Raw genomic sequence first — 24,013 nt, 5'->3', positions numbered from 1 at the left:
CACTTAGTCCATTGAGACCTATCTAATTGTTCTCCCATCTATTTTGTTCTTAGAACCAGAACTTTTTAAAAATAACAAGATGTGCTTGATTTGTTCTGCAGATTTCACAACTTCTATCTCTGTTCTTCAAGTTCACCTTTGATTGATTTCATGTTATCTTGATGTACTTCCTGTAAGCTTCTTTTGTGAAACTGGTTTTCTTCCATTGATAATCCATGATCATATCAACACCAGCTATTAATGTACTTTTGGTTCCTTCACCTAGGAGACCTTCAGCTGAGGCATTTCTACCAATGAGTAAGCCATACCCTGTGTTCTACTGACCATTTTCACCTCTACCTCCAGGCATAACTCCAGTGCACAATTTCCTGAATTTTGTAAAGGTCAGAGAATATCTCATCACAGTTTATGAGATCCTGGCAGATAATTATGATGGTTACCGGGAGGAGATGATGGCAGAGGCATGAGTGTAGCAGTAGGAAGACGCACAGAGTGATCACGGTACAGCCTCAGGGGTGCTCATGGATGGGGATTGGGGGGCAAGTCAAAAATATTTTAAGAATATTAGCTTAAAGTTCTCTGTTGTTGGTTCAGTTAATTCCTACTTAGAGCAACTCCTTGTGCTTGAATACAATTGTTCCATGGGGATTTCTTGGCTGTAATCTTTATGGAAAAAGATCAATAGGTTTTGAACCACTAACCTTTGGAAAACAATCCATCAATTAACTGCACCATCAGAACTCCTTCTGATGGTTTCCTAGTGTGTATGACTGATAAAAAATGTGGTAGTCTGTTTCCATAAATATTACAGTTTGGGAACCCTGTGGGCAATTTTACACTGTCCTATATGGCAGTTATGAGGAGCTCCGGTAGTGTAGTGGTTACAAATCGGGCTGCAAACTACAAGGTTAGCAGTTCGAAACTACCAGCTGTTCAGTGGGAGAAAGATGAGGCTTTCTGCATCATCTTTCTCTGTTAAGATTTACAGCCTCGGAAACCCTGTACAGGGTTGCTATGAGTCGGAACCGACTCCACGGTGCATAACAACAACAACAATATGGCAGTATGAGTCAGAATCCAATTGATGGCAGAGTTTGTTTCCCGTTTTTATTGTTTTTCATATTGTATATGAAATAATTGTGTCAAGGAGGATTTATTCTAAAACTGTAAAAATTGTTGCTTCTGCAAAAATTCTGTTCAGCTGCCTGTATTTGAATTCAAACGCTTTTAATTTCTTGGTTGAAATGGTCTACTTAGTTCATGGTTGTGCAGACAAAGGAGAATGATTTAGCCCTCCTAGAGTCTTAACTGTGGTTCAGGTTCTGGGACCAATCCTGTTGCAAGGCATTGTCCTGCAAGAGAGAATGTCTTTTTCCTGATTCCCAGTCATAGTACAAACATTAAGTTTGTTTTTCCTTCCATTTCCCAGTTAGTATGCGTCAGTGTGCATGTGTGTATGTGCAGCGTGTGTACGAATATGTTGCATTTAGGGATTCCTGATTGCAAACTGGTTAATTAGTCAACTGCTAATGGAAAAATCTGTGGTTCAAGTCCACTAGCTGCTCCACAGGAGAAAGAGGTCGCAGTGATTCCCTAAAATCACATACAGCTTTGGAAATGCTACAGGGGCCTGTTCTACTCTGTTCTATTGGGTCCCTGAGATTCAGCATCCACATGACAGCTATGGGATACGGTATGTATAGTGTAGTTGTTAAGTGTTGTTGAGTTGGTTCTGACTCATGGTGACCCTGTATATGGTTTCCAAGGAGCGATTGGTGTATTTGAACAGCCAACCTTGCAGTTAGCAGTCCAATGCTTATCCTACAATGCCACACCAGGACACTACAGTATGTAACATGTGTGTGTAATTATTAATTTATGATCAGCATTGGACTGTTAACTACAAGGTCATCAATTCGAACCCACTAGCTGTTCTGAGGAAGAAAAATGAGGTTTTCTGCTCCTGTAAAAATTTACAGGTTCCAAAACCCTATACAGGGTCACTATGAGTTGGAATTGAGGTTTGCATAGACAGTCACATTAATAATTAAACACACATATATACGTACTGTGGGTTCCTGGTGTGGTGCTGTAGGAAAACCATTGGACTGCTAACTGCAAGGTTAGCTTTTCAAACCCACCAGTCATTCCTACTGTGTTTTAGAAGTTTCTGTTTTTAATTGTTTCTTCAATTAACTCGAGTGAAAGTATCTGCCTGACTGGAAAATTATGAAGATTAAATGAGAGAATTGGCGGCACATTCATTGCTATAAATCTTGGCATACGAGGGTTTGTATGTGTGCACTTTGGAGGGAGGAAAGAGAAAGGGAAAGAAATATGTGTAGATTAAAACAAAACAAAACAACCACCACAACAAAACAAAACAAAACAAAAAAAAACAGTGATAAAGGAGAGATTGTTTGCATGTGTTTGTTCCCTGAAAGATAATTGATTTATAAGTTCCCTTCATAAAAAGAGGCTTCAAAAAGCTTGTATAAAAATTCCAGAGTCTTTCTTTTCACTGGATTTTTCTATTAACTTTTGAAAAATATTTGGCAGTGCTGGGGGTATATGGGGAGAGTCCAAAACAGTGGCAAGTCGTATTTCACAGTGGGTGAAAATCATGAGCATCATTCTTCACTGTATGATTTCTCACAAATGGTTTAATTTGCTCTTTAAAAGTTTTTACTTCTGTAAGATGAAAACTCAACTATTAGCATTTCCTACTTTTTACTAAACAGAATAGATTGAGAAATAAACAGCTGGGTTCATTATGGAAGAAAGAGAGTTAATAACCTATTTACGTATTAATATCCTAGAGTTAGCCAACTGTTTTTAAGTAATATTTAAGAGGAGAGACAAATGAGCTCTGATTTTCCTGACATGCAACAACCATTGTTAGCAGAGTGATCAGATAGTGCAGAATACCTGTAATTCATGTACATAATTTATTGTTGTTATTGTTATTGTTAAGTGCTATCTAGTAGGTTCCAACTCATAGTTAACCTGTACAGGGTATCCTAGGATCGGCTGGTGAGTTTGAACCACCAACCTTTTGGTAAGCAATCCAGTGCATACCCACAGTGCCACACCAGGACTTGTCATTGTTAAGTGCTGTAGAGTCAGTTCCTACTTATAGCAACCCTGTATAGGGTTTTCAAGGAGTGACTGGTGGGTTTTAAACACTGATCTTGTGTTTAGAAGTCTGACGTTTACCCTATAGCACGACATCAAGTCTCATTAGGATGTATTTTACAAATATTATGCTCCTTGTTGTTGTTGTTAAGTGCTGTAGAGTGTTTCCAAGGAACAGCTGGCGAGTTTGAACTGCTGCCCTTGTGATCCAAATCACCTTTGTGGTCCAGTGCATTATCCCACAGCACCCCGGGTGGCACAAATTGTTAAGTGCTCAATTACTAACCAAAGGATTAGTGATTCAAACACAGCCAGAAGCAACTCAGAAGACAGGCCTGGAAATCTGCTTTTAAAAGTGAATAGCCTTGAAAAACCTATGCAACAATTAGTTCTACTTTGCATTTGGGGTCATGTAGTCATCATTGACTTGACTCTATGGTAGTCCAGTATAGTTTCCAAGAATTGTCTGGTGTGTTTGAACTGCCCACTTTGTGAATAGCAGTCCAGAGCTAAATTGGGAAATTTAGAAAAAAATAAATATATAAATTCATATAAATATTTTGTTGTTGTTAGCTGCTGTCAAGTCGGTTCGGACTCACAGTGACCTTATGCACAGCAGAAATGAAACACTGTCTGGCCCTGTGCCAAAATCACAATTGTTGCTACACTTGAGCCCATTGTGCTAACCCATCTCTTGGGGATCCCCCTCTTTTTCATTGACCCCTCCAGTTTACCAGGCATGATGTCCTTTTCCAGAGACTGGTCCCTCCAGATAATATGTCCAAAGTATGAGAGATGAAATCTGACCATCTTGGTTTCTAAGGCACATTCTGGTTGTACTTCTTCCAACACAGATTTATTTGTTATTCTGGCATTTCACAGCACTTTTAATATTCATCTCCAAAGCCATAACTCAAATGCATCAATTCTTCTACAATATTCCTTATTCATTATACAACTTTCAAATGCATATGAGGCTATTGAAAATACCGTGGCTTGGGTCAGGTGCACCTTAGTCTTCAAACTGATATCTTTGCTCTTAACCACTTTAAAGAGGTCTTGTACAGCAGATTTCCTTAGTAGAGATCACTTGAAAATCAGTTTTCAATTGATAAATAAAACATAATTAGCTAATAACATCTAGGATTTTGTGTTTCGAACAATTCCCTAAAGATTTTCTTTTTTTAAAAGAATCTAAATGAAATTTAGGGCATATACAATAATTTTATTATCATTAACCAATGATACTTCAATTAAAAACTAAATCCACCACCATCCAGTTAATTCTACCTCATAGAGACCCTATAAGATGGAGTAGAATTACTTTGGGGTTCTTGAGACTGCAACCCTCATGGGACCAAATAACCTCATCTTTCGCCTGCACAGTTGCTGGTGAGTTTGAACCATCAGCCTCACAGTTAGCAGTCCAATAATTCACTCCAGGACTCCTTGGTATATCAATTCAAATCCACTGCCAGGAAATAGATTCCAACTCGTGGAGATTCTTTATAGGGTTTCCAGACTATAAATCTTTGTGGGAACAGACAACCTCATCTTTCTCCCTGGAACCATCTGGTGGGCTTGAACTACTTACCTTGTAGTTAGAAACCAAACCACTAACCCATAGTGTCACATGGACTCCTTTGGTATATCAATAAGCAAACTCATTGCCATCAAGTAGATTTGGACTCATAACAACCTGGTACAGGGTTTCCAAGGCTGTAAATCTTTACAGGAGCAGAAAGCCTCATCATTCTCCCTCAGAGTGGCTAGAGGGTTTGAGTATCCAACCTCGTAATTAGCAGTCCAGTGCTTGTCCCAATAGCATTGTTAATTCTAATCAATACTAATATGCATAAAAATTCAACAGGATTAAAGAAAGTGATTCATTTATTCAAGACTAGTTTTATGATTGTTACAATACATGATGACTGCATCAGATGATGAATGATTTCTAAGCTAACATTCTGCTAAAAATACTCAAAGAACATATCAAGTTCAGTAAAATGCCAGCCTGCATTGATTCATTCCAACAGTTCAGCTGGAATTCATATGCTGCCCATGTAATTAGGGGGGGAAAAAGCTTAATTTTGCCACACTTATAAATGTTTTAAAAGAAAATAAACTCTCAAAATTATTTCCTATAGATGTTTATGCACTGAATTACAGACAGTGGAATCCAAAGGATAAAAGATGGAATTCTAATGGAATTCCTAAAATAAGAGTTTGTTTGTTTGTTTGTTCGTTTTTAATGTATGGAAGACACAGAATCAGCCAAGTAACTTTTTAAGTAATTCAACTCTCATAGCAAATTTGTTAGGCAAGGATTACAATCCACAGCTACACAGAGAATAATGTGCCCAATAATTTGTCACACCTCTTCTCTCTAACCTTGCTGTGTACTTATATTTGTTCCTCATTATTGTTGTAACAAATTATGGAAAACTTGATCACTTAAAACAATGCAATTTTATTATCATACAATTATGGGTTTCTGAAGTCCATTATGGGTCTGATTGAGCAGACATCAAGATATCAGCAAGATTGCATCCATATGGAGGCTGTAGACATCACCCGTTTCTTTGACTTTCCAACTTCTAGAGACTGCCTGAATTTCTTGAATCATGGTTACCTTCTTCCATTTTTGAAGCTCGCAATGCCTGGCCAAGTCTTTTTCACATAGCATCGCTCTGGCATTGACTCATTTTCCTCTTTCACATTTAAGAACCCTCTCTCAACTGTCTAATCCAGGATGTTGTTGTTGTTAAGTGCTGTCAAGTTGGTTCCAACCCATAGCGACCCTGTATAGGGTTTCCAAGGAGCAACTGGTGAGCTTGAACCACTGACCTTGTAGTTCAAATGGCTTTGCAGTCTGGTGCCTTAGCCCACAGTGCCACACCAGGACTCCAGGATAGTATTCCCATTTTAAGGTCAACTACTAGCAACATTAATTACATCAGCTACTTTAATTCCACATAGAATAATATGTTTAAAAATTGTGGGGATTAGTCATAAGAAATAAGAACCATGACACAAATAGACACAATAGCAAAAAGATAGAAACAGTATAAATGTTGATCAGTGGAAGAATGGATAAATAAACTTTGGTACATACACATAATGGAATACTATACAACATTTAAAAATAGTGATGAATCTATGAAACACCTCATAGTATGGATAACCCTGGAGGACATTATGCTGAGTGAAATTAGTCAATCACAAAAGGACAAATGTATTATGAGAACACTATTGTGAAAACTCAAGAAAAGGTTTTCATGCAAAAAGAAACATTCTATGATAATTACCAAGGATGGGAGGGAAGGGAGAGTAATTTATTGGTTAAAGGGTAGACACATTATCTCTGGTGATGGGGATGGCAATATACAAGAAAAGAATGGTTAATAGAAGAATGATGAAGACATACAGAGGTATGCATGGGCTCAAGGGGATAGAAGTAAAGCTGTTACATATACAACCCTGCAACCACTGTGTTCTGTGGGCAAATACATGAACAGATACACAGGTTGAATGGGTATGTGAAGGAGAGTGGGAGTATTCTCACAAATACATAAGAAATTGAAAGAAGATATTTTACATGGGAATTTCCCTTTGCTGTAAACATACCTATGAATGTGGTTGAACATACAAGGGACAAAATGATGAAAACTTCTCAGATATTATCAAATAGCTTAAATCAATGATTTGATGGTTCTGGGAGCTCAGGACTATAGTCTCAGGGGAAACCATGGCCAATTAGCATAAAAGAGTCCACAAAGACTATGTTCTACATCCAACTTTGGTGAGTAGCAACTGGTATCTTAAAAGCTCGTGAGTACCATCTAAGGTACAGCCATTGGTCTCTCTGTGTGCATAAGAAAGAAGAGTGATAAAATTTTGAAGATGCTTGGAATCAATTAGCCCAATGGACCAATAGAACATGTGAACTTCAGTCACCATGACTCTGAGACCAATAGGACTAAATGGTGCCCAGCTACCACTAACAACTACTCTGAAAGGAGTCACATTAGAAGGTCCTGGATAGAGTGGGAGAAAATGTGGAACAAAACTTAAATTATTAAAAAGACCGGGCTTACTGGTTTTATAGAAAGAGACTCAAGGAACCCGAGATTATGGCCCTCAACCATGCTTCATGTCTAGAACAAAACTCACTCTCGTGGCCCAATTTTCAGCCAAGCAGTACATAGGTCTATAAGGGGAACAACAACACTAGTAAGGTATGTTCACCATGGAACAATCATTATGAATCAAAGGGGCAACATTTACTTAAGGACAAAGTTGAAAAGGATGGGAAGCAGGGTAGAATGGAAATGGGAACCACAGGAAAGAAGTCAGAAAACTGTTACTACATGGAGGGAATTGCAATCATTGAGATGAAAAAGAGTGTATGATTTGTTGAATAAAAATTGATTTTCTCTGTAAAACTTCACTCAATTCACAATAAAAGGTTTTTTTTTTTTTTAATTGTGGGTATTAATTAGTATGGGGACATCACTAGGAGGTCATTATTCTAGTTACCACAAATCTGTATCCTTATTCTCAATGATTAATGCTTTAATACACGTTCCTGTCCTACAAATTCCAATTTATGGAGGATGCAGGCATCTGAAAGTGGTTAAAAAAAAAAGGGGGCTATTGCAAAGTAATGTTCCACTATTGTTGATACTAAATGCTGTTGAGTCATTTCTGACTCATAGCAACCCTGTATAGGGTTTCCAAGGAACGATTGGTGGGTTTGAACCACTGATCTTATGGTTAGCAGTCTAGTGATTATCCTACAGACCCACACCAGGATTCCATTATTCAACTAGTTGAGAATAATCTAAAACTATGTTATTTTTCTTTTCAGGTATGACAATGAAACATTTCTTGTTTTGGATTGCTGCAGCTGACTTCCTGCTTGTCTTAGCCATAAGAGTATGTGAGGATTGCATGTTTCATCATTGCTTTTTATAGAAGAGTAAACCCTTAAGTAGACCTCACTGGGTTAGAGGCATTGTTATGAGAACACAGCACACATTAGCTGTGTTCTCATAACAATAGCTCAATAAAGCAATTACCATGCTTAATCCGATTTTACACATGAGGGAGCCAAGGCATATTCAGGTTAGATCACATGGACGAGATCACTTGATAAGGAAATGGCAGAACATGAAATGAAATTTATACAGCTTGGAGTCTTGGGCTATGTCTGTTTTACTATAATCTCTATGTTGTTGTTATTGTTTAAAAGTGCTATAGAGTAGGTTCTGATTTATAGTGACCCTGTATAGGCTTTCCAAAGGAGCTCTGGTAAGGTAGTGGTTACAAATCGGGCTGCTATCCTCAGAGTCAGCAGTTCGAAACTACCAGCTGTTCCGCAGGAGACAGATGAGGCTTTCTGCTCCCGTAAAGATTTGCAGCCTCAGAAACCATGTACAGGGTCACTATGAGTCGGAACCGACTCCACAGCACTTAACAACAAATGAGGTTTCCAAGGAATGATATGTAGACTTGAACCTCCAACTCTGCAGTTAGCAACACAGTGCTTGTTCTATAGCTCCACACCTGGACTTCATAGTCTCTATGGTGGTGGTAGTTATGTACTATGGAGTCAGTTCCAACTCATAGCGACCCTGTACAGGGTTTCCGTAAATCTTTACGGGAGCAGAAAGCCTCATCTTTCTCCCATGGAACAGCTGGTAGTTTCGAACTGCTGACCCTGAGGTTCGCAGCCCGATTCGTAACCACTGCGCTACCAGAGCTCCTTTCATAATCTCTATAGATGATACTAAAAAAGTTGAGATTCAATGTAGGATCGACATTACTTCTTTTCAACCTACTCGTGCATTTTCAATCACTAAATGAGTGAAAATGCTGTTTTTTATTTTATTCACAGGGAAGGTAAGTATTTAATAAATATTACAAGGCGGTTATTTCCTTTGTGTGTGTAACAGGAATTTAAGACATCATATTTAAATATAAAATGGAAAGATGCCCCAGCAAAGGAAAGAATTATAAGAATGTTAGCAAAGGAATCCACATATGACTCTGACTACTTTAAAACATACCTATAGTCATAAAAGAAAGTCAAAATACTCAGGAATAACAAACAAACAAAAAACAGTTTTCATTAAATCCACTGTGACTCATATTTTATGTTCACCCAATAATATGTACCTGTAAACGATATCAAAGCAATAAAGAAAATAATATTTTAAATATACTCCAAATATTAATAAAACAAAGGTCAATAGTTTTATTATAGGAAATGGGTGATTTCCATATTTCCAAGTGCCAGATAAGAGAAATTGAAAGTAGATAGTACTTAATTTTAGAAACGAAAAAATAAAAAAAGTTTCTTTGGTGTTTGAGCCCTATCACTTTCCTCTGTTCCCTAAAGGGAAATGAAGAAGAGCTTCAGGATTCTCTATCAAACCTTGAAGACGTCTATCTACTGCTTAGTTTTCTACCCATTTCACTTCCCCAACATGGAGTGTGTTTTTCACACTTCACAATAAAGACTAAATTGAAGCATAGCCACCATTCTAGAGGACAAGAAGGGAGACAAACAATAAGAAACTACATTTGCTCAGAAGATCTAGTCTAGACAACTCAGTCCAAGTTGGCTTGGCCTAGGTTACCATCATTGTTGTTAAGTTCCATCGAGTCGGTTCCCACTCATAGCGACCCTGTATAGGATTTCCAAGGGACAGTTTGAACCACCAACCTTGAAGTCCATTGCTTATCCTACTGCACCACACCAAAGTTGCCATTAACCCTGTTTAAAAGTCCAAAGCAGAAAGCAGATAGAGAACTTCTCATATTTAAGAGAGCAGAACAGGATCTGCTTGTTAACCAGAAATCCAAAAGAAACACATAAGAGGATAGAAGGCATTGATAAAACAAATGGGCACTGTAAGAGAAGCACTGGGTCACAAGTTCTGTTTGTACCACAAGAACGGCAGTTCAAACTAATGAGACTGTCCTCGGAAATCCCATACAGGGTCACTATGAGTTGGAACTAACTCAATGGCACTTAACAACAACAAATACATTCTATAGACTATTGCATATAACTTAAGATGAGAATTTTAAGGTAAAACAAGTTTTGTCGTTGTTAGGTGCTGTTGGGTCTGTACCAACTCATAGTGACCCTATGCACAACAAAATAAAACACTGCCAGGTAGTTCGCTAACCTCACAGTTGTTGACACACTTGAGCCCACTGCTGCTGCCATTGTGCCTATCCATCTTGTTCAGGGTCTTTATCTTTTTTGCTGATCTTCCACTTTATCAAGCATGATGTCCTTTTCCAGGGACTGGTCCCTCCTGATAATACGTCTGAAGTATAAGAAAGGAAGTCTGGCCATCCTGGCTTCTAAGGAGCATTCTGCCTGTACTTCTTTCAACACAGATTTGTTTGTTCTAGCAGTTCATGGTATTTCAACATTCTTCTCCAACACCATAACTTTAATGGTCTTCTTATTCATTGTTCAACTTTCACATGCATCTGAGATTATTGAAAATATCATAACTTGGCTCAGGCATGTCTTAGTCCTCAAACTGGCATCTTTGCTCTTGAACACTTTAAATAGGTTTTGTATAGCAGTTGTGACTAATGCAATGTATCATTTGATTTCTTGACTGCTGCTTCAAGGAGTGTTGATAGTTGATCTGAGCTAAATGAAGTCTTTAACAACTTCAATCTTTTCTTCATTTATCTTGATGTTGTGATTATGTATTAGTCCAGTGGTGAGGATTTTTTTTTCTCCTTTACATTGATGTACAACCCATACTGAAGGTTGTGTCTTTGATCTTCATCAGTAAGTATTCCTCTTTTTTAAAAAAAAGTAGATGAGATAAAATTAAGATCTGAACACAAATTTACTACACAAACCTTGCACATTAAAACTAGTTAACACAAATGATAAGTGTTGCAGTCTGCCCAAACTAAAAAAGAATACCTTTTATTTTTTTGAGATTTCTGTGGAAAGCAAATAGTCTGAGTCAGTCCTGAATCTTACTGGAAAATTACTTCAGTGTTAGAGTTTTTAAGATAGTAGGTACTTAACTGTACAGAAATAATTTTTCTACTGAAATAAGTTGTCTTCCCTAAGAATCTGATAGATAATACTCAAAAAGTTCAATGAAGGAAAATTATAGGGTGTTGGGATCTGGTAGCTTATCTACCTGATTTTGTTTGAGGTAATTTGAGAACTCTTTCCTAAGCACATATCAGACGTAAGACCTAAAGAATAAGTTATCATTATCTAGGTAATACACGCTGAAATGGTGTCTTAACAACGTGACAGTTTTGAGAACTATTTTGAGGCAAAATGGAAACTTGTGCATTGAAATAGCTAAAAGAAAAACACTACGACTTACTAACGCATAGAAAATTGGGGAAGTAACTCTTAAATGTACCACAAGGTCAGCAGTTCAAACCCACCAGCTGCTCCTTGGAAACCCTAGTTCAGAGTCACTACTAGTCAGAACTGACTCAACAACCCTTAACAACAATGTCTTAAATAGAAATTGAGTCATAAGTAGCATATTTATTGTTCTTGTTAAGAATATGATTCCTTTTTCTAAGACCTGTGAGCTGTTGAAGAAATTACAATAGATGATCTGAGTATGTTTTGTGATTTGGGATCCAATTGATGTTTAGTCATCCTGATTTTGGGTGTTACCCATGTTTATCCTTTGGTGTGATATAATCCTAGTAATGCTGAGTTGACTTAGTGCAGAAAGTGGGAATTACAGTTCTCTTGCAAAATTGGTATATTCCTAGGTGGGGTTGGTGCATCGAAAGGATTCAATGTTTTAGCAAGACAGTTGCAGAAATGATCATTTTGATAGAGAAGGAAGAAATAGATAATATTGATAATATTGGCAAACCATGAGAATGAATGACATTCACAGATGGAAAAATAGGAGATCCTGGCTGACTTAGGAAATGGTTGGTTTAGTGATTTGAGGAATATAGCATTTTGGAGTGATCATAAGATTTGGTATGTAACTGTGAATGTGGAGTAAAGAGGATTTAAAAACAAGAGTTTAAAGGCTTGAGACACTAGAGGTAGTCATCCATATGGGTAAAAAAGACCCTCAAGCTGAGTGCATAAATAGGGTGGAGAGAATAAATTTGTTTCTGAAGACCAAGTGAATGAAAGGAAGTGATAATAAAAGTAATAAAACTAGTTGACATTAAATCAATTCTGACTCAAGGTGACCCCATGTGTGACAGACTGGAACTGGGCTCCATAGGTTTTGTTTTTATCTTTAACAAACAGAAATTTATTCTTTCACAGTTTAGGAAGCTAGGAGTCCAGACTCAAGAATACCAGTTTTGGAAAAAGGTCCTTGTTTCCTTTCAGTATCTGTAAGCCCAGCATTCCTGGAGATCATCATGTGTTGTGATGTCAATCATTCCCTGTATCACAGTGCAGGGACCCCAGGTTTAAATGACAGACTCTACCCCTGCCTCTTCTTCCTTGGTAGTAGTAGGTCCCTCTGAGATCTGCTTGGGGCTTCATCTCTCTCTTTTTCATTGTTTTGAAAAGCCTGTGGACCACAATTCTATTCTGATAGTCATGCGTTGTCTGAATCAACTGGACTGCGCCTGATGAAAGAATAGAGGTCTTGGTCAGAGAACAGCGAGCCAAGTTTTGTGGGAAGCCTGATTCAGTGAGCAGAAAGGAAGTTGGGGACAGGCATTGTTGACTCAAGGGTCCTGCAGGATCATGAGTCTTGTCCCCTAGAAAGAAAGGGCTACTCTACTTATGGGATCCATCCCTGCTTGCCTGGACCAGGCATCTCTGGTTTATTTAATTCAGAGAAGTAACCAAGCAGGGCAGATCTCAAAGCCCCTAGTGTGGTGGGGAATAAGGACAGAGCTGATGATGCCCCTCTGCTGACCTTCTCATGTCCACAGTCTCTTTGGACCCTTACAGAATTTATAATTTCCTCTCCCCCAATTTTTCCCACCATCCTTAACAGAAGCTCAGTGCTCTACCAAGTAATGAATCTTAGCAACTATTAGTAGACTTCAAGCTCCACATATTTGCCTACTATAGGTATTTCTCTTTTTAAAATTTTTTTTTTCTTTTAAATGCCTTCCTTATCGCTGAAGTTAACACATGTCTACCCTCTAGTCATTGAATAATTGTGATTTCTGTCCCATCCCTGGTAGCCATCAGAGAATATTTATTTTATCACAAAAAACTTTTCTTGACTTTCTACAAGAGTGACATCACATATTATTTGACCTTTTGTGATTGACTAATTTCACTCAGCATACTGTCCTTCAGGGTCATCCATGGTATGATATGTTCTGCAGATTCACTGTTATTCTTCAATGTTGCATAGTATTCCATTGTGTGTATGTAGCAAAGTTTGTTTACCCATTCTTCCATTGATGGGCGATTAGGCTGTCTCCATCTTTTTACTATTGTGAGTAGTGCTGTGATGAACACGGGTGTGCATATATCTACTCGTTTCTAGTCTCTTATCACTAGACGTGCTGTGGGATAAATCACTGGACCACAAGGCGGGTTTGAACCATAAGGTCTGCAGTTCAAACTCACCAGCCACTCCTTGGTAAGCCTTTACAGGGTCGCTATGAGTCAGTACCAAATCTACGGCACTTAACAACAACAACATATACTAAGTAGAGGGATTGCTGGTCATAATGTATTTCTACTTCCAACTTTTTGAGAAAGCATCATACTGTTTTCCACAGTAGTCGACAATTTTACAGTCCCACTAGCAGTGTATGGTGGTGCCAAGACTTTCCACACCCTAAGGTATATTTTTTTGTTTTCCATTTTTTTGAACTTTGCTATTATTCCTGGTGTGAGATGATATCTCATTGGTTTTTTTTATTTGCATCTCTGTAATAGCTAATGATTGTGAACATTTCTTCATATGCTTATTGGCTGCCCGAATGTCTTCCTTGATGAAGTGTCTGTTCATCTCCTGTGCTCATGTGCTACTACCATTTGTTGAAGAGATTGTTTCTTTCCCTTTCAATGTATTTTGGTCCTTTGTCAAAGATCAACTGAGCATTAAGTAGATCAACTTAATTCTGGGATCTCAATGATTTTCCATCGACCTATGGGTCTTCCATTGCACCAGTACCAGGCTGTTTTGAATAAGTCTCTTGGTTTCTTGTAGTGGTGTTTTGAAGTTTTCTTTGCTGTAGTCTTTTGTTTTTCTGGTTAAATTTATTTCTAAGTATTTCATATTTTCAGTGGCTCCTATAAATGATATAACTTTGCTAATTTTCCTTTCAGTGTTGCCTTTACTGTTATAGAAGAATCCAACTGATTTTTGTACTTGCCACTTTTCTGAACATTTCAATGAGTTCCAATCATTTTCTTTCTGATTCTTTGGAGTTTTCTAAGCATAGGATCGTATCATTTGCATACAGAGAAAGTGTTACTTTGTTTTTGTGTGTTTGGATGTGTTTTATCCCTCTTTCTAGTCATTTGCACCACCGAACAACTTAATTGTTGTTAGGACCATGGAGTCAGTTCTGACTCATAGCAACTCTGGATAGGGTTACTGAGAAGCAGCTGGTGGGTTTGAACTGCCAACCTTGTGTTTCACAGTCTGGTGCTGATCCTTCAGTGACACACAAGGAATCCTAGGAAAACTAAAAAGACAGTAAAAAAAAGTCAGTGTTCAGTTGTTGTTGCTAAGTGTCATCGAGTCAATTGCAACCCAGAGAGACCTTGTATAGGGTTTCCAAGGAGCAGCTGGTGAGCTTGAACCATGACCTTGAAGTTCAGATTGCTTTGCAGTCTGGTGCATTAGCCCACAGGGCCACACCAGGAATCCCAGTATTCAGTAGCAGCAGGGAAAAGGCGAGTAGGTCGAGCATAGGGTATTTTAGAGCAATGAAACTATCCTACACGATACTGGGACAGTGGACACATGGCATTTTGTGTACATCAAAACCCATAGAACTATTCAACATACAGAATGAACTCTGTGTAAACTACAGAATACAGTTAGTAAAAAATATCCATTTAACTCACCAAGTGTAACAAACGTACTACTGGAATGTAGTTGGGAAAGGGATATATGAGAATGCTTTTACTTTTTGCACAAGTTCTCTACAAGACTAATATTGCTGTAAAAAGTTTTTTGTTTTTTTTTAAAAAGGCCTATTAACAAATAGTATGTTAACTACACATTTTCAAATAACATATTTTATGTGATGAATTCTATTTTAAAAAAAGACTAATAAGTGATTTTTCTGATAACAGGGTAAAACTTGGGTTCCATATAAAACCCTCCTTACCACGTTACCAGATGTCCAAGAGGAAATTGTTAACGTACATAATAGCTTCAGGAGAAACGTAACTCCATCAGCCAGTAACATGCTGAAGATGGTAAGATTAATTAAACAGTAATAACAGTAATGGAAATAACAATGACTTTAACTGGGATGTTGTGAAGTATCATTGAGTCAGTTCTGACTCGTAGCGACTGTACAGGTTTTCCAAGGAATGGCTGGTGGGTTTGAACCTCCGATGTTCGTTAACAGTCCAGTGCTTATCTGAAAGCACAACACCACTGTAAATATGCTCACAAGTTTGAGCGTCACAAAAAAATTTTTGACATAGTAGAAGAAACTGGATCCCAGAGAGCATAAGTAACTTTCTCAAGGGCATAGAGTCAAGTAAAAAATAGAACAATCCCAGCTAGAGTGATGTAGCTTCATTCTTAATGTATCCTTTTCTCAAACTTTCCTGTGTTTAAGAACTTGAAGAACTTGATATAGGACAAATCTTTGGGCCCCATTCACAGGAATCTTGGATCAAGAGGAAGGACCACTGCACTGCCTTAAAGTCGATTCTGACTCATAGCCACCCCATATAGGGTTTCTGAGGCTGTACATCTTTACAAGAGCAGACAGTCTCATCTTGCTCCCGAAGAGCAGTTGATGGTTAGGTTAGCTTATCTTACCGCACTACCAGGTACGTGATGGGGCCAAATATGTGCATATCTAACAAGCTCCCAGGTGATGCTGATGCTTTTAGGCCTACAGGACCTTCTACTAATAAATTCTAGAAGGAACAGCAAAGCTGTCTTCATGACGCTATAGTCCAGAAGCTAAGACGCTGGTTGAGTATTAAAGACCTAGGTTCTAAACCAGTTGATACTGACATGTAAACTAAAGTGGGTAGGTGTATTCGGCAGATCCCTTGCATGCCATTAAAAAAGGAGAGAAATAGCCTTTCCACTCTAACCTGGCGTGTGAGCAGAGTAGGTGGTATGCCACAAAATAAATTTAGAGAAAGTGCAAGTTAAAGAGGCGATTGGTGTTGTCATTAAGTAGTGTCAAGTTGGTTCCAACTCATAGCAAGGGTTTCCAAGGAGCACTTGATGGGCTTGAACTGCTGACCTTGTGGTTCAGCGTCCAGTGCTAATTCTACAGCACCACACCAAGAATCAAACAAGTGATTAGTCTTAGATTTGGTATCTCACAACAGTAGCTTGATATGCTGCAAAAATATCTATTTGTGAATCTTAATCAAGAATATAGCACAGAAAAGACTATGTCTTATCAACATTATTCAGAGGCAATACTCTATATGGTTTCTTTCAGGATATAATGTGTTGCAGACAGTGTTCCCCCATAAACTGACTTTCAAATAGCTATTAACATGAAAGGCATTTATTGGGAAATAATCTCCAGGTTTACACCTACTTGTGGCGGTAGGGAGAGAAATAGAATGGAGCACAATGAGAAGATGGGCTGTGATGTACTCAGAATAACCTCAACCAATCCCAGCAAGTCAAACCAAAAGTGCTGTTGTCAAGTCAGTCTTGATTTATGGTGACTGCATGGGTGGCACTGTGGGTTAATGCGCCACACTGCAAAGCCATTTGAACTGCAAGATCGGTGGTTCAAGCTCACCAGCTGCTCCTCAGAAACCCTATACAGGTTCGCTATGGGTCAGAATTGACTCTACAGCACTTAACAACGACAACAATAACATGTGTTATGGTGGTGGTGGTGATTATGTGCCATGCAGTCAGTTCCAACTCACAGAGAATAAACTTTCTGTGGCTGTAAATCTTTACATGAGCAGAAAGCCTCATCTTTCTTCCCAGTACTTCTGACATTGATTTTAGCAACATGACTCGTAACTGACTCCAGAGCACATAACCACCACCATCACCACATATGTTATGGAGTCTTGGTGTGGTTCTGTGGGATAAAGCACTGGACCAAAAGATTGGTGAGTCAAACTCACCAGCCACTTCTTGGAAAGTCTGCACAGGTTGCTCTAAGTTAGAACTGACTTGACTGCACTTAACATGTGTTACAGAGTAGTACTGATGCATAAGGTTTTCTTGGCTGTAATCTTAATGACAAAATCAAATTAATTCCAGAGGAACTATAAACCTAGGATGGCTTTTTGAGTAGCGGTAAATTGGAGAGAGGTACCCTGGCATTTATACTTCCCATATGTACCATTTCTTTGATAGGGGGTGCTCTAGAGAGAAAAGTCAGCCTAGAGGGAAAACAATAATAGCTCTATGTGTGTGTGTGCATCCACTACAAGGAGTTAGATATGATTTATCTAGCTAAGTTCTAGCTATAATGATAGTGGTTACGAATTGGGCTGCGAACCGCAAGATCAGCAGTTCGAAACTACCAGCTGTTCCGTGGGAGAAAGATGAGGCTTTCTGCTCCCGTAAAGATTTACACCCTCAAAAACCCTGTACAGGGTCGCTATGAGTCGCAACTGGACTCCACCTCATATAACAACAACAACAACAACATAATGATACGTTAGCCAGGTTTTCTTTACCAGTGAATGCAATGTAATGGTATCCCCACTGCTGGGAGATTTTGTGTGTTGATAAATGTGTACTATCATCTCTGTTTCTTCAGTTAGACTTGTTATTAAGTGCCGTCGAGTCGGTTCCGACCCATAGCGACCCTGAACAGGGTTTCTGTAGGGTTTCCGAGGCTGTAAATCTTTACGGGAGCAGATAAGCCTCCTCTTTCTCCCGTGGAGCAGCTGGTAGTTTCGAACTACTGACCTTGCGGTTGGCAGCCCGATTTGTAACCACTGCGCTCCCAGAGCTTTACGGGAGCAGAAAGCTTCATCTTTCTCCCACGGAACCGCTGGTAGTTTCGAACTACTGGCCTTGAGGTTAGCAGACCAACTCCAACGCGTAACCACTACGCCAAATGGCTAAAATGCATTGTTTGGGGGCTTGAAGCAATCAAAATACACAAGACCACGTTTTCACTCTGTGTGGTACTGTAGGATAAGCACTGGACAGCAAGGTTAATTTGAACCACAGAGTCCGCAATTCAAACTCATCAGCCACTCCTTGGTAACCCTATACAGGGTTGCTAACAACAACAAGAGTCACAGCTGATTCAAGGTCACTTAACAACAACCTGGCTAATTAGTTACAATGGAAATTGAATGGTACTGCTTAGAAAATTCATCAACCTTAGGGGTAATTCTGGGGAATGACCACATGATGGCAGCATATACACGTAATACACATCAAAACTTCCTTAGCTACCAGGTGGAACTTATGTTAGTCTAATACGTAGTCAAATCACTATCTAACTCAGAGTAAAACAAACTTCACAACTCTTGTTTGTGATATGTTCCATGCAGATACGAGGGGGCTTCAAAAAGTTCATGGAAAATACAACTAAAAGATAGTGGAATTTTTCCCTGGAATTTTAAAAAGTGCCCTTATATAGTAAAAGTTCTTTAAGTGGATGGACATAGGAGAGGATGAAAGAGTGTCAGGGAGATCATTTGTCATAGAGTCCCATACCTATTTTCTCTTTAACAGGAGCCCTGGTGGAGGGCATTTAGGTACTGGACTGCTAACTAAAAGTTTGGCTGTTCAAACCTGGTCTCTGGGAGAAAGACCTGGCTACCCACTCCCATTAAGTTACCAGCTTAGAAAATCAAATGGGGCAGTTGTACTCTGCCAATATGGAGTCACTAACAACACAGCATTCCCCCTTACCTGGAGAACAGCTGTTTCGGAGCTGTAGCTGACAAACTATCTCAATTCAAAACAGCTGAGCCACATTGGTAGTTAGGCGTACATCCTCTGAAGTCAGATTTAACTCAGTTTATAGTCTGTTTGTGCCACTTACTGATAGCAAATTGAAAAATTCTTCAACAACTCTGTGTCTCAGCATCTGTATTTGTAAAATGAGGATCATAATAGTACCTACCTTGTAAAGCTCCTAAAGTGGAGGTATAGGATAAACACCGAAAGGTCAGCAGTTCAAACTCACCAGCTAATCCTCAGAAACCCTATACAAGGTTGATATGAGTCAGAACCGACTCCATGGCACTTAACAACAACAATCACAATCCTATAAAGCTGCTGTAACTATAAAATGAAGGAAAATGCATGGAGAATTGGTGTTAACTATTATTCTTTTTATTATTCACAATTTTCAATTGAGATGCACAGTTCTTTACTTGCTGTCGATCTCAACAGCTACCGTTTATTTGCTGGACATGTAGTATAAGATTTAGTATAGTGATGGAGCATCACATTAAAACTTTTAAGCAAATTTTGTGTGTAAATTACAGATGAAGAAACTAAGATTCAAAGAGATTAAGTAATATATCAAAGGTAAAACTGCTAATAAGTAACTGAGATGGGTTTCTAACTCTTACTGCTTTACTTAAAGTATTTATTTACTTTAACTCCTTACTGCTCAAAGGAACTATCTCTGAATGCTATTGTTAAATTTTGATTTGATGAATTCAAGGGCTAATATATTGAAATATATGCCATCCGTTTCTATTGGGAATTTAAGAGCTGTATTATTACTTCAATGTTAGCTTACACAATTGAGGATCTTCCTAACCTTGGATTTTGGAAACAATAAACTAGACTTTTACATAGAATTATTAAGATCATGTGCCCAGTTTTTACTTTTCCACTATAGAGCTGGAATGAGGATGCTGCAGCAAATGCCAGAACTTTGTCAAGTCAGTGTAATCCTGAGAATAGCTACATACCTGACAGGCGAGTTGGAGGTAGGTCTATCTTATAAACAAGGGTGGTGAGAGACATTGACTTTCTTCCTTTTGGACAGGTCATCAGGAAAGACCATCTGCTAGAAAAGGCCATCATGTTTGGCAAAGGAGAGAGTCATCAAAATGAGGGAATTGATATAGTAGTTCCAACAATGGATTCAAATATACCAGTGGCATAAAGATGGTGCGGGACTGGGCAATGTTCTGTTTGGTATACATAGAGTTGTCATGAATCAGAGATAATTAAATAGCAACTCAGAAACTCTATACGGGGTTGTTATGAGTCAAAACCAACTCCATGACACTTAATAACAACAATCTTTGTGTGCAAAAATCTTCAGGGATTAAGTAGAATGGTCAGGGTGAATTAAGTTATCCAATGTGTATATATTTTCTATATTCTCTGAATATTATTGTCAAATTCCCCCAAAACAGTTGCCATAACCTTCTAAGTTGTCCTTCAGTCTTGAATTTAACTGGCCCACTAGATGCAGCACATGGCAGTGAATTAAGGCCAAATATACTGCCTAGTCCTGTACCATCCTCACAATTGCTGCCACTGTGTGAGTCCAAATTGTTGAGAATCTTCCTCTTTTCTGCTGAACCTCAGCTTTTCCAAGCATATTGTTCTCCAGGGATTGGTCCTTCCTGACAACATGTACAAAATATGACACAACAACCCTTTGCCAGGATTATTCCTGGTGTGGAGCTGCGGGATAAAGCACTGGACTGCAAGGTTGGTTTAAACCAAAAGGTTGGTGGTTCAAACTCACCATCTGCTCCGTGGAAACCCTATAAGCAATCACTATGAGTTAGAAGCCACTCAATGTCACTGAACAACAACAACCCTTTTCCAAAGGATTCTGCATTCTTCAATTTATACCACCTCAAAATGGCAGTTTTGGCATCCTCAGGGGTATCAGTTTGTGTTCCTTTAAAATGTTCTTTGAATTTTGGGGAACAAAAAGAAGTCTGAGAAGGCAAAATCAGGGCTGTAGAGCAAATAAGGTAAGGTTTCATAAATTTTTCATAAGACGGCCCTTGCTTCCCTCAAAGAATGAGTAGATAAATTGTCATGATGGAAAAATTCTTTGACACAAATTTCCTGGCCTTTTTCTTACCAATGCTGTTTTCAATGTTCCTAAAACTTCTTCCTGGTAAGCCTTCACGATCATCCTGTGTCTTTTCAGAAAATCTATCAAGACCTCTTATTGTTGTTATTAGGTGCCACTGAGTCAGATCCAACTCATAGCTACCCTAGGCACAAGAAATCAAAATGTTACCGGGTTCTGAGCCACCCTCACAGTTGTTACGTTTGTGTCCATTGTGCAACCATTGTGTCAATCCATCTCTCTGACGGGGTCTTCCTCTTTTTCACTGATCCTCTACATTATCCAGAATGGTGTCCTTTTCCGGGGACTGGTCCATCCAAAAACATGTCCAGAGTACACGAGAAGAAGTCTTGCCATTCTCCCATCTAAGGAATATTTCTGACTGTATTTCTTCCAAAACAGATTTATTTATTCTTCTGACAACCCCTGGTACTTTCAATATTCTTTGCCAACAACATAATTTAAATGCTTAGGAATTCCCCCAGAACAGTTGCCATTATCTTCTAAGCTGCCCTTCAGTCTTGAATTTAACTGGCCCAGCAGATAACCCTCAGAAGCCACTGTTTTGACTGGACCAATTTTTGTAATAGACAAGTATATCACTGAGAGAACTTGCCAGTAGCCATTCACTAATCACATAGACGTTTGTAAACATGATTTGTTTAAAGTAAATCCATGCATGTATGACTGGAACCCTAGTAGCAATGTTTTTTGACTTATCTTCATATTAAGGACTTGAGATGAATACAGTTTAGTGGTTTTTTCTAAACTGCATCAATTTTCTTGGTGTGGACAGGTTAGAGAGAAGTGGGATGATTCTGAGAGGAGAGACATAAACAAAATGCAGAAGAAGGCAGATGCGATCTCCATATCGTTTTGGAAACCTGAACTGAAAGGCACAGTCACACCACTTTCAGAGCCTGAGATGGAGGAGGATAGTTGGAAGTGGAATTGAGAGGACCAGGATAGGGCTGTGAAAGTATAGGTCTGAGAGATAATATGGTAACTAGGAGCTCTGGTAGTATATAGTGTGATTACAAATCGGGCTGCGAACCTTAAGGTCAGCAGTTCGAAACTTCCACAGTGTAAAGATGAGGCTTTCTGCTCATGTAAAGATTTACAGCCTTGGAAACCCTGTACAGGGTTACTTTGAGTCAGAACTGACTCCATGGCACATCACGACCAGGATCAGTGAGTTGACAATATAAGTCTTTTCTGCTCCAGGAAAAAGCAGGCTACTCCCTGCACATTAAGAGCGCTCTCCATTAGTTGAATTACCAAATAAGCACATGCTAATTTTATGTCCTTTGCATGATGGATACTTTTGTCTCTACTTATAAACCACTGGCCTTGTAAACTGCTCTGATTTATTTTCAACCCTGTCCATTAGCTTTGAAGTAGCAAAAACTAAAATACCTGTTGATGCAATTTCAAACTTTGCACTCCATCTCCCATTATCAATATCTCACCATCTTATCTGGGTGTAGCAGAGGTGGACAACTCTGTAACAGAGCATAGGGGAGGGGTAGTGCTGGGGTGGACAACTCTGTTACAGAGCTTGGGGGAAGGGTTGGGGTGGGCCTAGAATAATGAGGCATGCATACAGTAAGAGTTCAGGATGGAATAAATTCTAACTAAGGTGGAGTTGATTGTGAAGGCATTTGGGAGGAATTGGAGGACATATTATTAGTAAAGTATTCAAGAGCAAAGATGTCAGTTTGAGGACTAAGGTGTGCCTGACCCAAGACAGTTTATTTTCAATAGCTTCATATGCATGTGAAAGCTGGGCAATGAATAAGGAAGATCACAGAAGAGTTGATTTATTTGAATTGTTTTTGGCGAAGAATATTAAAAGTACCACGGACTGTCAAAAGAACAAATATGTGTTGGAAGAAGTACAACCAGAATGTTCCTTATAAGCCAAAATGGTCACAGACTTCATCCCTCATATTTTGGATATATTATCAGGAGAGACCAATCCCTGAAGAAGGGCCTCATGCTTGGTAAAGTGGAGGGTCAGTGAAAAAGAGGAAGACCCCAAAAAGATAGATTGACACAGTGGCAGAAGCAATGGGCTCTGAAGCATAATGATTGTGAAGAAAGTGAAGGACCAGGCAGTGTTTGTTTCTGCTGTGCATAAGGTCACTATGAGTCAGAACAGACTTGATGGCACCTAAAAACAACAGTGCACATGTTCTCTGTCTCCAAACCAGAGTTCGAGTCTCAGGCTGAACTTGAGGTACATGGCTGCTTTTAGTGGGAGATCAGGACTGGAGATACTGAATGTGCTCCAAGAACTAGTCTGAAGCTGGTCACTCCTGAAAGACACTTCTAAGGAGTTTTATCTGGCCCATGAAACATTCTTTTTTGTTTGTTTGTTTGTTTTTAAGTTTTTATTGTGAATTGAGTAATAACTTACATGCAAGAACATCAGTTTTAGACTCATCCTATTGTCTTTCATTTCATTGCAATGATTACAATCCCCTCCATGCATCATCATTCAACAATATTTGCTTCTATTCTCTCTGTTTGTTTTTTCTTTTTTTGTATGTACACCAAAACACTCAGGAATATACAATCATTCAAACAACCAAAGGGCACACCCTGCAAACCTGCCCCCTGGCCACCAGCACACAGCCCTTCTCCCTCCATGAGTCCTCAGCTGCTCCATCTCTCCATGTCATCATCTCTGCCTCCATCTCTG

The 24,013-nt window shown here is 38.9% G+C and overlaps 1 protein-coding gene across 1 annotated transcript in view; it reads left to right on the top strand.

The window, feature by feature from the left end:
- Positions 1–8,007: 8,007 nt before the first annotated feature.
- Positions 8,008–24,013, top strand: part of CRISP1 (cysteine-rich secretory protein 1) — a 27,488-nt gene continuing 11,482 nt past the window's right edge. The window contains exons 1-3 of the mRNA XM_006860618.1: positions 8,008–8,073; positions 15,410–15,535; positions 20,107–20,197. Of these exons, the coding sequence (XP_006860680.1) occupies positions 8,008–8,073; positions 15,410–15,535; positions 20,107–20,197 (283 nt within the window). The remainder of the gene's footprint in view (positions 8,074–15,409; positions 15,536–20,106; positions 20,198–24,013) is intronic.

This window comes from Chrysochloris asiatica, unplaced genomic scaffold, assembly GCF_000296735.1.
Source record: "Chrysochloris asiatica unplaced genomic scaffold, ChrAsi1.0 scaffold00038, whole genome shotgun sequence".
In the NCBI taxonomy this organism is placed as follows: Eukaryota; Metazoa; Chordata; class Mammalia; order Afrosoricida; family Chrysochloridae; genus Chrysochloris; species Chrysochloris asiatica.
Note: the sequence above shows the minus strand (reverse complement) of the source record. Positions and strands in the feature narration are given on the sequence as shown.